Raw genomic sequence first — 15,492 nt, 5'->3', positions numbered from 1 at the left:
CCGGCAGGTAAACGTTTCAACAAACCACTATGCATTAAGACGTTTGCACCGAGCGCTCCTCAAACCTGCATGCTGGCTTTTGGCAAGGTATGGTGAGAAATAGGTTCACTTGAGAGAGGTGAGTCGCAGCACCATCAAACTACTGGGCCCCACCAAAACCCAACAGTATATGTCTTGAAATAATTTTAAAAACTACCCAAAAGTGGTCCTGCAATTAAAACAATTTTGGATAGCGCAGAATAGCAATGTAAAACCACGGTGTGCAAAATGGTTCCTCAAGGTCAATAACGGGGTCTGTCTGCAAAATAGGAAACACAAGCGTATGTGGCAGACGCCCATCATGTCAAATATGTAGAACTGCTCTATGCAAAAGTGTGCCAACTGCATATTTTGTGTCATGAAATGAGATTACGCTTTTGTGTGGTTGCATATTTGTCTACTATGGCCACCCCCATACTACAGACCGGAAAGAGGTTTACCATTACGAGGGCATGGAAATATCTGGGTATCATTTGCTGGGATTTATGTGAATGACAATCAACTGACCAGCCACCCACCCGAATGCATCAAACTAAGGAAAAATATACTAGGATCAAGAAAAGTGTTATATACCTCTGGCCCCATCAGCTCAGGTGATCCACAATCAGAGTAATGTAGAGTTGCTTTTGCAGTTCACCTTATTGTTGTGCCAGTCGCCTCCAATCTTAAAGCAACATAGGAAGAATTTGTACTTCGCATTTTCCCAAAACATGGTGATGGTCAAGTCCCCTGCCATGCAGTTACTTGTGATTTGAGTGTCTGGCAGGAACTCACCTTAAGAGACTCTGCCAAGGTATGTAAGGCTACATGCTAGTAAATCTTGTCAACAGCCTCAGAAAAGGCCAATGTCACTTGATCAAATGTTAAGTCATATCTTGCTAGAAGATTAGGATTCTTTTACAAATCCTTCTCATTAAAGTTATCCTTCATGAGCTCATATAAAGATACAAACTGAAATATCAGAAGACTGCATGATGCAAAGAATATGTGCTCCATAGAAATAATCTTCTCTGGAAGAAAACTTTGATTGTATACTGAAAGTTACTATGCTTGGTCCAAATGCCCGAATATGCTTAGTATCCCTTTCCCAAAAGTCCCATTAGTAGTCAGATTTCCTAAAGAATTCCAAATACACAAAATGTAGCATAGCAAGAATATTTTGGTAACTGTTGACTATGCCAGACACCTTACACCTAACAATGACTCAAGCAAACACAATCAGGAATTTGGAAAAGTCACATCACATCTGAAAAAGAGTGGCATGCTAAGGTAGTTCCACTGCGAATGATACTAGCTTTTCGCATCCTAAGTTGAATGGAATGGGCCTTACATGAGTCTTGGAATGTCACTAACAGGTACAGTTCCGTCGTGCAGTTCATTCTCTGCATCTTCCTCTTCCTCTTCACTACTATCCGATTCTTCGCTGGATGACGAGTAGTCGGTCACTTTCTTCATTGGGCGACTGGTTTCCTCAATGCGTAACTCTCTTAACTCTTTGGCTAATGCAGTCAGATCCTAAGTGAAGTAGTAAGAAACCCATATTAAAAGTAATTACATCATGAACATATTTCACATACAGACGTTTTTGATTGTTGGCTAAAAAACACAAGCTTATCAGTGGACGAAATTAAGACGTTTGTAGCAAATGGACACACGAACACCAAAATGCACTTTTACATAAAAAGATACCCAACACACCTAAACAATTATTTCAGAACAGTAGTTTCATTGAAAAGTTAGAGTTTAGTCAATTTCATATTCAATTAGAAAAACATATTGACATCAGAATTGAGAGTTGCTGATTGGCTGTTAACCATCAATTGATTTCAAGGAGATGATACCTGAATTATTTATAATACCAGCTCACAAAGAATTCAAGACAATGACAACGTGCGTGTTTTCCCTTAATACAGATCACTAAAGCACGCTAGACTCAATGATCAGCAATTCAATGATCAGCGATCACTGTCAAAAACAAATCTCTGCACCAAACATACACAGATTTCATTTTTAAACTTTGCGATGAATCAAACATCGTGTCACAGCACACACAAGAAGGGAATGGATTACTCATGATTTAAAAACTCTAGAGTCTTATTTGAAAATGTATTGAAGAATTGATAAGCCCCTCATCTTTAAAGGAATTATGCTGGACGACCACTGCTGTACTTAAACCTTCACTTCATCTACTTTTATGTGATTATTAAGACTAGTGGCCGATTTGAAAAATCACGGATGAAATCTATAATCATTCATCAATCATGCTTGAACTTTTGAGGGTGATTTATAACATGGATATGGGTTTATAGGAATTTAATGTACTTCTCTTACATTTTGGCATCTTTGGAAAAAAAATGGCTTTTTGGATGGCCCACGTTAACTGCTTCTCACTTCGCTCTGCTCCCTTTAACAACCAGAATCCATAGTTGGCTTTCTCGCAAGTGGATAATTCTTCCAGTTCAGGGACCAATATCATTGGTCGAAAAAAATTGCTCGAGACTGGTGTGGGTGAAAGGGGATTCCATCCGGTTGAACTGTTAAACTGTGTCCTAATTACCATCTACTTCTTCACTACCAGCAGCACAACATCGAAAACAGACGATTATTTTTCCCACGTTTCTGACAAACATCTTAGGATGGACACCAGGGGGCCAGATTGTCAAAACGTTTTTGGTGCAAGTGATGAGATGCGCTAGGAGGTCCATCTCATCAATTGCGCCAAAAAGAGGAGCAGGCTAATTCAAAAACGGCATCTGAATAGGCGCATTTTAGATACCCCCATTCAGAAGCCCCTTTTCACCCCATTGCGCATTTGGGCAAATCGGGGGGCCTTTCTGTGCATTTAAAAGTGCAAACGGGATGCACTTTTAAATGCACATCCAAGAAAGACAGCAGGGGAATGAGCAAATCACGACTGCCTCATTTATGACCCAGACATGCATTTGTTTTGAAATGTGTCTGACACGGTTTTCTTTATGTTTACATTTAAAAGGCACAACACTGTGAAATGCGCACCCTGCACTTTCCTGGCTGTTAGGAGCCTGGCATTCATTAGTGTGGGGAGCACGTATTGGAAAGGTGTCTGACCAGCGCATCTTTGGCCCTGCCGACAAGGAGCAAAGAAATGAACATGCTCAACCTGCACATTTCTAAAAGTACCGCAAATGACAAGACTGCATTCTCTGAGCTCCCTTCATTTGTGTAACTGTTTAGGAAACTGACTGATGTGTTCAAAACAACTTGTTTTTCCATTTAAACATCTACCATCACCGGTAACAACTTTCGAGCCACAAATAAGGTGCAGGAACAAAGTAAACCACTCAAGAAAATTGGAAACAGTCATTGCACGTATGCAAAGTAACGTAATCTTTGACATATGAACAAATTAAACAGACGCATAAAATAAAGGAAAACAGTACACGCGTATGCAAGAAAATGAAAAGCTTCTCAGCAACCATTTTCAGTAGTTTACCAGGACTTTGATGAAAACATAGTGACAGAGAGCATTGTACATGGAAGAGAAGTTGGTTGATTTCAAGCATGCATTAAAAGCAACACTGGCAGACGTGATAGGGCAGAAGCATGGGAGCGGTCAGTACCACAGGCTCGAATGTTCCAGGACACAAAGCATGCAGATGAAGGACGACATTTTGACTGTCGAGCTTACCACTTCTGCCTATATTTGTGACCGATGAAGCCATCAGTGCATATGGCAAGAGAAAAGGGATTAGGAGAAAGAAACTCATTGAAAAGTACTAAACTTAACACATCCATATGCCCAGCTGCTCTTTAGCATGAAGCAAAACATACAGCAGGCTCCTCCTATGTTGTGTAAAAATGCTAGAATGGCAAATATATTGCAAGGCAGGGTGTATGTTAAAATTGGTAGTTAACATTTCTCATCCAAGCACATTTAATGGAAAAACGCTGCTTTTAAATTTGAAGTAGAGTTTAAACTTGTAGCAATGGAAACATTCATGCACCTAATTGTTGCTTGCTAGATGATTGTTGCCTGCTAGATGATTGTTGCCTGCTAGATGTGACAAAAGGTTTTGCCTATCATGATGCCCTGGTTCAAACCCTGCACCCTGCACTAATTATTGTTGCTAATGGCAGACGCACTGCAACCCCAATATAAGGCTATCTAAGAGCCACCCGAAAAACACTTAATTGCCTCCATTTGCACGGATTGCACTCACAAAAATATCATGGCAAGAATGGGAAGCAGTTTTCCTGAAACCATTTTCTTCAACATATTTAGAAAGCTCCAATGTAGACCAATGGGAGAATATTTCCGAGACAAAAGTACAACTATTCCTATCCAAAAGGAAAAAATAAAACATGGAGAACCCAGATTCAAAAAGACAAACCGATTCACTTTATTTTAATTGAAAGGTGCTTGTAGATCTTGGGAGTGGGAATTATTGTTTGGGATAAATGCCTTTCCCCAACTTGTGACCCTCTGCTTCATCTTGGGACATACATTTGAGTGGGCATTTATCCCAGGCTAATGACCCTTCCCACAGCCTTAATGACTTAATCAGTATTGTGTACCTGCGCAATCAATGATTACATTGATTGTTCAAGGTAGAGGTTACTGCTCTTACTTTTCATCGGTTCCCCATGCTTTACATGTTCACCATTTAATGGGAGGTTGGTGATTTTGTGTTCTGGTGCTTGCCTGGTACCGGCCTCCAACTTGAGCTATCAGCAATAGGTTATTAGTTAACCATCTAACTCTGGTGACATTTGCCGATGAGGACAAGAGCCGTGTGAAATAAGACCCCTAAAATCCCGGTTACAGTCAAGCAGCATCAATGACTGACACCCAAGTTGGTAGGAATGGAGTTATGAAAGTGACCAACAAGTCCTAAAAGAAGTATGGAATGCACGATTGTTGGTACCAAAAATTAGAAAAGGGGTTAGAAAAAGTAATCTTACCAGCAACATTATGAATCCCTTACTCCACATTTTCTAAGAAACTAGAATAGTAAATTAAGCCACTAGTAGAATAGGGGGAGGCCTTTTGATGATGGTATCTAACTCTACGCTTTATCCCCAAACCATTTCACATTTATTGTGGTATTTATCTTTACATGTCTATTTCAACATATAATACATTCTATGTATAATTATTTTACTCCTTGCAATTTTACTATTTTCTTTTAACAACATGTTCTTATGACATTTAAAAACACAATTTTGATAATTAATGTGTACATTTAGGGGATGATATTAAAGTAACACAGAGTTAAGTTTCTGAAGTGTGACTTTAATGTGTGGTTTTGCTGCAATTATTTGGAATATCCTATTAAATTTCACTTACAGATTTAAACAGTGTGACAAAGTCCCTAATCTTTCTTGGCATTAATATTTTTCCGTAACCACATCCACACCCCTGCAGGATGATCAAAAAGGAGTAGATCATTGCTAGGTGGACATAAAATGGATACAAGAGATGTACTCTGGACTGCAAACGTGTTGTGAAACAGTGCCATGTATGATGGAATGCTGGTTCATGTCCAAGCCCATATCTGTGAGCATTGGCAAGGACCTTGGGAGTAGTACCAATCCTAAGCATTAAGTAGATGTGGAAGAAGAGCCTGATGGAGTCTAGGAAAAAAGGCCAGATCATCAGCCCAGTAACTTGTTCTGGACACCAAGCCTATGCCAGGGATAAGGTTTAGCCAAGGCAGAGAAGCGATGAGAATGAGGATTCCAAAAGAGGCTCAATGCAGTGGCAGCACACACATGTGGCTTGGGGAATGGTGGGCATATAGCCTATAACAAACACCAAGGAGGAGACAGGACAGTGAGACAGAGAGAGGAGTTAAGAAGACTTGGATCAAATGTTAAGGAGTGGCGACACTGGGAGCCAGACCTGGGGGAAAGCTTGATGCCAGCAGTTCTGTCATAAATCATACATGGCTTTGTGGGAACTGAAGTCTGCATTCTCATCTCCCTCTGCGGAAGAGTCTGAACGGTGAATCGTTACACTGGAAACATCTTGCAATGGTTGGACTGGAGTCTGCATTCCCAGATGTCCCTCAAGAAGAGGCTTTGTGGAGGATCCTTTAAAGTGGAGTGTAACAAGATTGCATACTGGGCACTGAAATGCACACTCCCTCTTCTGAGCAAGAGAAAGAGCAATACAAGGTCCTTTGCTGGGCACTAAAGTCAAAGTTTACAGAACAATTTGAGAAAGACCGGGTTTCTAACAGGTTTGCTTGGAGTATGATTTCCAGAACAGACTCTGTAGGAAATACGGAGAACTGTAGCCTGTGACCGGGTTAAGCTGGGAGTCACAGACCACCTGAGAAACCTTGCATCAAATGAAGGATGTACCCTTTATGCATGGTCTAAACTCGTCTCCTAAGTGAATACCACACCTCCCCATTGAACGTTTTATTCTACCTTGCACTTACATCTGGGCATTTGCTCCTCTGTTGGCAAATCACGGTGCATTTGTGCATGCAGTTTTGATTAGCCACAATCTGTAAACTGGCTGCATACGTATCTTTGTGAATCACCATGCATATGCACTTTCAAGCAGAGACAAGTGCATAATGTAGCAACCACCCCGTTGCATGTTCAAAATGATATCTTTGAGAACCTGGCCTAATATACCTTGTTTTCTGATTATGCACAAGCAGCTGTAGTTGTAGTTGTAGTTGTAGAGCTGTAGCTGTAGATAGTTGTATGCATCTTGTTTTTACTATATTTTATTTATTATCGGTTATACAATCTTGTGCTGGGTTATAGAGTATTGATTTTATAAACTGTATTTGTGATAGGTGCTTTAATGGGAAGCAATCCCGAAATAAAGCTAATAAATGATGATTGTTAAGAAGGGAAAACAGGCAATACTCACAAATGTAAAAGCAATCCTAATGACTCCTTCAAATAAAGATAAAAATGATTAAGTGATTCCCTAAAGGTGACCTCAAACAGAATTTCAATGCCATCAAGGCCTATCTGCAAACTTTAGGTACTGTGCCATGATCGAAAGAGTTGGGTTTTAAGCCGGATTCAATTGATAAAAAGATGATGGAATTATAGATACATGATCAATCGTTTTTCTAAAGTGGCGAAGCAGCTATCAATTGGACGCTTGGGGACATGTCTAGATAGGGAGACATTTCCACAGCAAGGTTTCTTGGATACATTGTTAATTAAGGAACTACGGTTCTCTAGCGCAACGTTTCTCAGGAACACCTTCTATATTCCTGGGATTTAAAGGCATGAGAGAAGCATGAACAGCAGTATTTACAAGCTGACTTTACAAAAGAGAAAACTAGAATAAACTCCATTCCTAGCTACCGGAGAAAGTGACATTTGGAATAAAAATGAATATTCACGGGAGCAAAGTTGAATGTCCATACTTCTAGAATTGAAGACAACTCGCATGTCCCATTAAAACGTGCACACACACACACACACACTGCCAGTGGGAAGGCACAGGAAATGGGAGCAACACAAAACACAGGATGATGTGCCACGTTTTTCCAACTTTAGTTCACTGTAAACTGATGCACTTGGAGCGATAAAGCAATTTGGTAGATGAGACACTGGAAACTGGGATGTCATGTGTATATGTAAATTAGGGAACACAACATCTAAGATGATCAGATTAAACCAAAGTGATATAAAGAGATTTAAAAAGAAAGATACCTGCCTAAATAAATAATCTATCAAAACCCTCTGACCTTTGTGTGCAGGCTTAGAGTACACGTCAAGATGAAATCTGGGATGGTTTACCCACCATACAGTAACATTTAGCATCAACATGCTTAAGGATCTATAATCAATATGTAAAAAACGCACATTGGGCACAGTCTGAGGGGAGATTACTTCTCTAATTGCCATGTCATGGTTTTGTAAAATGATCACTCACTGCTAATGTGCTCTCACTTTGTTACACTATGGAATGTAAATGGCCGACAAAAAAAAAAGGAAAACGTTATAGGCCTAACCAAGATTATAAGTGCCCTGTGAATCGCAGCTGTTTTTCTGTGCTTGGGATGGAGCATGGAAGCTTATTCCAAAGAGTGGCAACCGCCACAAACAAGGCTCTACAACCAGATCTAGTTTTGGGGGATACATGGTGGTGCACATTTCGGAGGCCAGGTCATGTCAAATTCCCGAGGTGGGACAGAGAACACCTTCAGGTCAAGAACTGAGGGCCAATGTTTGGCAATGGTTTCTAGAGCAGACACAAAGACTTTCATTTTATCCTCCTACCAGTGAGAGATCTGCATAGTACTGCTGGAGCAGCAATGATGGAAGCACCACATTTTTACTTACTGGCCCACACAGTTTCGGAATAGATATAAAACCTGTTCTAGAAGCTAAGAACAGGTCAAATGCCTAGGGCAATTAGAAGGGAATCTATGGCGGGTCATATTGTGCCTTCCGAAGGCACTGCCTATCGATGCCATACTGTGTGAACTGGGTTTGATATCTCCCCTCGCGCTGTAGAAGATCACCTGTAGTAAACTCTACTTGAAGATCCTGAAAGATAATGTGAACAAGTTCACTCGGTTTGGGATGCTTTCAGGATCAACTAATGGTGCATATGGCAAACGTTTATCTTATGGGGAATTTAAGACCTCGGGTGAAACCTTTTATGAAAATGTAAGCATGGATCCACGGAGCATGGATTGTGTACCGGTAATACATGATTATAATTATGGTTCTATAATGAGTGACATCAAAAGTAAGGCACATATATGGGAAATAATTGTCAACCTTGCAGAATGATCCCAAACAATTATTTTTTTTTGTACACACAAAAGGGACAACACACCACAAAGTAACAGTTGCAACAAATATCACACGCTTCCAAATATGATAACAAAAAAGATAATTAAGGAAACAAGCAGGAGGTGCCCCAGCTGTTGAGTTGCACAAACAGAGGAAAGAAGGATAGCATGCAATTCTATCTATAACTGCCTAAGTCCCACTACTGCTAGGTTTTGGTGATGTGCCGCTTATCTAATAGCAGACAGGATAAGGAATGGAAAAAACTCAAAAAAGGTTCAAATTCTGGGTAAACCTCATGCATAGCGTCAGACACTCTGTGTTATGTTCACAGTGTGTGACACAACAGGCAGTGTTAAAACACAGATTCAGTCAGTCTATTTGCGGTAATAATTCAATTTTAATGACCTATACACCCAACTCAAAGTGTACCATTACTCTAAGAAGTATAACGGAGGTGTTGGGTTCAGTAGAGAAAACGTTATTAAAAAGAGAGAATACCTAAGTTAAGAAGACCAAAATGGCTATCACACGCTGGAATAAACCCCTCGGGTTGCCAAAGGGGGCATAGCCAGAGATGAAGCAAAACCGTTGTGTCTTACAGTTTCTTAGTCGAAGAAGTTTCTTGCTGAAAGCACGCTGTGGACATAACGCAGAGTGTCTGACACTCCTAGGCAGGAGGTTGACCCAGAATTTGAACCTTTTTAGAGTTGCACATTACGATTGTGGTTTTTCCATTCTTTATCCTGTCTGCTGTTAGATAAATGGCACATCAGTGACACCTAGCAGTAGTGGGATTTAGGCAGTTATAGATAGAATTTCATGTTATCCTTCTGTCCTCTGTTTGTGCAACTCAACAGCTGGGGCACCTCCTGCTTGTTTCCTTAATTATCTTTTTTGTTATTGCTTTTTGGAAGTGTGTGACATTTGTTGCAACTGTTAATTTTTGATGTGTTGTCCGTTTTTGTGTAAAAATACTACTAGTCCGGATTCACCCCGCATTTTCAGCCTTGAGGCACCCTTTTGTGACCAATGATCCCAAACAATACCTATGATGAATATATTGTCCAAAGTTTTCCCTTTGAAAAACCCTTTTGGTATGTATTATTGACGCGTGATGTGCCTCTGAGACGTTACATAATGCACTACCTACACACTCCCATACTGGGGCGTGGCAGTGGTGCGTGACCAAAGGATATGTGTCTTTGTAAAAAGTGTATTGAAATTTCTTGACATGTACTGACAGCAAGTCCATCATGGATTAGACATCATGTGAGGGGCTACAGCGGCTTTGTTACTAGTAATTGGTCGTTTTTGTTTATAGCAGAATCCTTGGTAATTACATCTACAGCCCACAATGTATGGAAGAAGGTAGAGAATTGCTTATTGTCGCCTAAATAATTGGGATAAGTAGTTTGGTTTGATTAGATATTGAAAAGTTACCAATTAATGGTTAGAAGTGGATGTAGTTTGCTAGTTGGGTTATCAACGCACACCCATTCTTAAAACAAAATAGTATGATATTGACTTAATGAGGGATGAAGTGCATTTTATAGGATGTATTTTTTTATGATGAATGTTTAATATGTTTAGTAAAATGGTATTTGAGATTTGTATCATTGTTATAGTTTGGATTATTTATTATTATGTATGAAGTGTAATTATTATTGTGTCTTGAAACGACCATTTGCTGTATAGGTGTATTATAAATAACCAATACATAAAATAAAAAGGCACTTAGTGTAAGAGGTTTGTATGTAAACTATGCGCACTCATTTTAAAAAAATAAAAGCGGTTCTCGGATGTCAAGCCTTGGAGCCACCATCGGACACTTGAGAGGTTTGCAGGAAAGCGAGAATATTCCTTGGAACCTTCAGGCGAGAATTGCCAGGGGTGGCTTTGTCAACCTGGGGAGCAACTTGAGTTGGAGGCCCATAAGAAAAGACAGGTTTCCCACTTCAAGATACCTTTCCAGCTTAACATGCTTACAGAAACTAATGGAGAGAAAGATGGGGGTTTTTCACTCGTATTGTATTCAAATCTAAAAACACAATTGTATGAATTACAAAGAAAATAGAGAGTTTACAAAATCTAGAAAGCAACATTACTTCCTTTAAAGACTCAGGCAGGACTACAAGGTTATTTAAGTTTGGTCACAAATCTGTATACTCGTTCCTTGTTGACAATAATAGATGAAACGTCTTGCCTTAAAATACTGTAACCAATAAACAGGGAGGGAATGCACCAGGGGATATCAGGTGCTACTACGATTCTGAAATTCCAGAAAATGTACTTCAATGTATGTTCTTCTGCTCATGATCTTTGTATCCTTTTGAAAAAGCACTAATTACCTTGTTAGTATATTAGGGTTTTTTGTCATGTACACCTGCACTTATGCATCCAATGATGTTTGACACTGCCTTTGTGCATTACATCATGGAGATGTATTCGATAAATGCTTTAAGAATTCAAGCTCATCAAATAACCCTTAACCTTGACTGCCATCAATAGAATTACTCGCAAATTGCACTAACTGCTTTTTATTGTATGAACTATTATTTTATATTGTAAATGCTTTCATGGAAATTTGTCAACCAAAATAAAGCTTGCATGGTTGATTGATTAATCTTATGACAATTGTACACGTTTTGATTTAACTATTCAATTAATCAGTAGACATCAATAAAGACGAAACTGAAAATATTGTATTTATATTCAGACTGTCATTTAAAGAGTACAATAACTTGCTTGGAGAGGGTCTAACTCTCCAAATTTTGCGCTTTAATGGCATTGCTCTTTGTGTGGGTGTATCATGTCCATTATTGCTGAATTCCCATTTGGAGCTACTGAACAATTACAAAAAGAAAAAGAAAATATACACACATTCTATACAGGTTTTTGTGTCAAAGAGAGCACATCGGGTAATACTCCTTTGTTGGCTATCACCTAACATTAAAGATGTGTGCTAAACAGATTTTGAGTAGACGTACAACACATTTCTGAATGCCAATACTAAGACAATATGAATTGACATTAAGCTCTAACTAGTCAACCTTGCGAAGGCACGACCAATGAAGAAAAGACATCACTAACCTCATCTATAGCTTTCTTATAGCTCTGTAAGGCAAGGGTGAGCAGCACCAGAGGGAAAGAGATCAGGAGAGCAGGAAGTCAGAGGAAAGGCAGAGCAGGTTAGAAATACAGTTACTGCGAGTTCATTACTCTTAGTCTTTTGTCTAATTGAAGAAAAGCATTGAAATAACAAATGAACATAGGCACAGTTGTCAATTCTTTCACACCAAGATAAAAAGCAATCAATGATGTATCAAATTGAGGTAAACTTAGGTGTGTGCGATGAAAGGATATTCAGCATGACTGCAGACTCTGGTTATTCTTCAGCTTTACTTTCCTACTGTCTGCCTCTTGGCATTTGTAACTACATTTCTCCTTCCTATCCCAGATGGGAGGCAGTTCCATGTCATAAAATGATTACTGTATTAAGCCTTGGCATCCCAGATTTGGGCCATCATGCAGCTCTTACAATTAAACCAAACATTGAAATGCAATTACCGCCACTTTTGCAGTTCCACCTGATGGTTTAAACCCTAAGGGCCTGATTCAAAGAGTGTTTTCCAATGGGTTTGTGCCATTATAAAATTCTTCTGTGAATCAGGCCCTCAATCTTTTTCAGAACGTGCGTCCTTTGGTTCCTGGTTTTGAAGCAGAATTTCTACCAGTTAGGAAGCCCTCTCTCTCTATCCCGCCCTCTCTATTTATATTCCGAGAAGATTGTGAATCCAGCAGACAATACACCTTTTATGACTGGAAACATTATACAACCAGACCGACAATGATAATTCATTCAGTTGTACCCACAACTGTTTTGATTTGACTTTTGTCTGCTACGAGTCACAAGGCAGACCAAAAGCAAATCTTGTTTTTGTATTTAGTGTATTTGGTTATATTGCAAAACATTTTACACAACACAAAATTGCATACATAAACCAATATGAAACAGGATGTTATACCTAAATACAATCAGTTTAAATATTATTTTTGTACTAAAATCAGACAAATAGGATCTGGACAGGTTAGGGTTCGATTTTTAAAAACTCTAAAAATCTCAATGTGTCTAATATTAGACTTGTATGTGTTCCTTTGAAAATCATCAGCCAGACTGTGTCCCTTGTGGGAGTAACACAGTCTTTTAAATGTTTCTTTAAAAAGGTATTTCTCACTATAATTAACTTAGTGCATCCTAATATCAAGTGACATAGGGATTCAGTTTCTGCGTTACAGAAGCAACACAGATTAGACATCAAGTTTGCATTATTACGCCTTGCTGTGACAAGGCAGACCAACAGGAAAGTAAAATCCAGCTCTGTTCGTTGAAGGACTGAAAACATATTCATATCACAACAGAAAATCATTGTGACGTCATTTTTCTCCATATTTACTCATTGTTGAAAACATGACTGGGTTTTACACTTTAGTCGACAAGCTCATCCGTAACCTGCATACAACTATTACCCTACTGCACTTCACACCATTGCCTCTTTTCTTGTTACCACCGACAAATTCCCCTGAATCATGTGCAGTCAATATTTTTTTCAGTTTATCCTACTGAGTCCTAGTTGCAAGCTCGTTGAATGTTTTCTTACTTACTGGGGTTCAATGACCGTACCACTTACATACTTCTTCAGGTACGGAGTTCTGATCAATTATTTTTAAGAAACAGACAATTTCAATATTTTCAAAAGAACACTCAACACCGTCCTTTTCACCTCTTGGTTAGGTTAATGTATTCTCATCAGACACTATCCCCTCTAAAATGTCTTCTTACATTCAGCATGCTTCCAGCCTAAACTCCAAAAAGGGAAATGGTGGTTGTCCAGAGAAATACAAAATCCACAAAAAAATAATAATAATAATCACATTGCCATTTCGAAATGGGTATACATCGTTTTCCAATCCAACATGACAGTGATAAAGACGATGACAAGAACATTCCTTGTGATCCATATAGTGCTCCACTGTTCACAAAACTCTCCACTTAGTATTTATCACAGCCTTTTGCTACCTGTGACATAATTGGCCAAGAGTCAAATTATTTAACCATTAAAATCCACACGCTAGATGGATTTTACTACCCTTTGTTTGGTGAAGGTGTCACATTTATTTCATAAAATACTTCTAGTTCACTCAAACCTGTGGCAAGTTGATTAGTTTATCACTACCCTTTGAAAAACAACCTCAGGTTTATTTGAGATAAACCATCTACCTTTCTTTCAACTTGTTTCTAAACATATCTCCAAATCAAGATCAGACAGACTACAGGAAGGATGCCAAAGTCACCCCGATCCCCATGTTAGTTGGGATTCATAGGTTATCCACCAGTTATCCACCAGTCTCCGTTCACCACTGATTCTTTCAGTAATTGCTTAAGGCTTCGCAATCAATTTAATTACCCACTGAAACATTTTAATAATCCGGTGCCAGAGTTAACCTATCAGCTCTTACCACCAGAGAAATTCTTGGATAACAGTCAATGTTACTTTATTGGGTTACCAGGGAAAACCCTCAAAGTAGAGATGAATGCGAAGTTTGGGAAACAACATGGTTTCCATCCAAAAGGTTGATACCGTAAGGTGTGCAACTTTATCTCATGCATGATATGTTTAAAAAAATGTTCAACCTCTGTATTCCAAAAGTGCTATGGCACACAAAGTTGGCAATACTGAAGGGTAACGCTGGAGACCAAGTAGGATCTGCATAGTAGGGTGTAGGCAGGAAGCAGGAATGAGTGAATATCCAAAGACATTTATCTTGAATTACATGTTTGACATGTTTCCAATCTGGGTTGGATTAAAGAGCCATCTCCTACAAGTCTTGAAGATGTACTGAGGAAATTCAGAAACAACTAAACTGAAAATACTGCTACACTGCGGATTCCAATTCTGCCTTTACTCAGCACTGACCCCAGACAATAGCTCATGGCACTGGCGGAATGAACAGCTGAATTAGAGCCGATACGAGAAGACCCAGTACATCTCGACTCATTTCAGCAGATGACATGCAGGAATTCTAAAAGGATGGGGGGGACCTCAAAGCACAAACACGTGAGCAGGTTCCATTTTTCCAGATGTTATTCTGCTGCAACTTCAAAATGAGAAGCACGTGAACGGTCCAACGTCAGGTTAGACTTCTGCAGGTCATGGGATGCAATGCAAGGTGTCTTATTAAGGTCTAAGCAGTCGGTGTGCTCCTGTGGCCAGAAGGGATGATACAGAAGGAAAATAATGGCTTTCACAAGTGACTCCATGAGATGTGCATATATTGAAAATAAACAACTTGCAGATGCAGCATCACCCAAGTACCAGTGCAATCTTGTGATCAGATTGTGAAAGATGAATTCATTCATTGTTATAGGTGTAAAATAGGTCTTACAAAAACTGAGTTCCCAATATGTTTTGAGTTATCTGTAGCACCTTGTCAAGGCGTACCATTCTTGCAGTGCAGGTTAATGGCTTGGCGATAGCTTGATTTAGGACAAAAAAAGCTGCATTCTGGAGCTGGGTAAAATCATCCTTCAAATGACAGCGACATCCACTTCTCATTTCTTTCAGGATATATATTTATATAATATTTTAGTATTTGCAGAGTGCCACCTCAACCACTGGGGGTGTGAATTAG

At 39.3% G+C, this 15,492-nt stretch overlaps 1 protein-coding gene across 12 annotated transcripts in view; it reads right to left on the bottom strand.

Annotated features, from left to right (window-relative positions):
* TNIK (TRAF2 and NCK interacting kinase) overlaps positions 1–15,492 on the bottom strand; it is a 1,364,982-nt gene that overhangs the window by 166,993 nt on the left and 1,182,497 nt on the right. For 9 of the 12 annotated variants that reach the window (XM_069618746.1, XM_069618750.1, XM_069618745.1 and 6 more), the window contains 2 exons: positions 11,893–11,916; positions 1,370–1,554 (listed from right to left, as the gene is read on the bottom strand). In XM_069618746.1, the coding sequence (XP_069474847.1) occupies positions 1,370–1,554; positions 11,893–11,916 (209 nt within the window). The remainder of the gene's footprint in view (positions 1–1,369; positions 1,555–11,892; positions 11,917–15,492) is intronic. The other 3 variants (XM_069618748.1, XM_069618753.1, XM_069618755.1) reach the window with 1 other exon arrangement.

This window comes from Ambystoma mexicanum, chromosome 10 (assembly GCF_040938575.1).
Source record: "Ambystoma mexicanum isolate Mex_15411 chromosome 10, UKY_AmexF1_1, whole genome shotgun sequence".
Classification (NCBI taxonomy): Eukaryota; Metazoa; Chordata; class Amphibia; order Caudata; family Ambystomatidae; genus Ambystoma; species Ambystoma mexicanum.
Note: the sequence above shows the minus strand (reverse complement) of the source record. Positions and strands in the feature narration are given on the sequence as shown.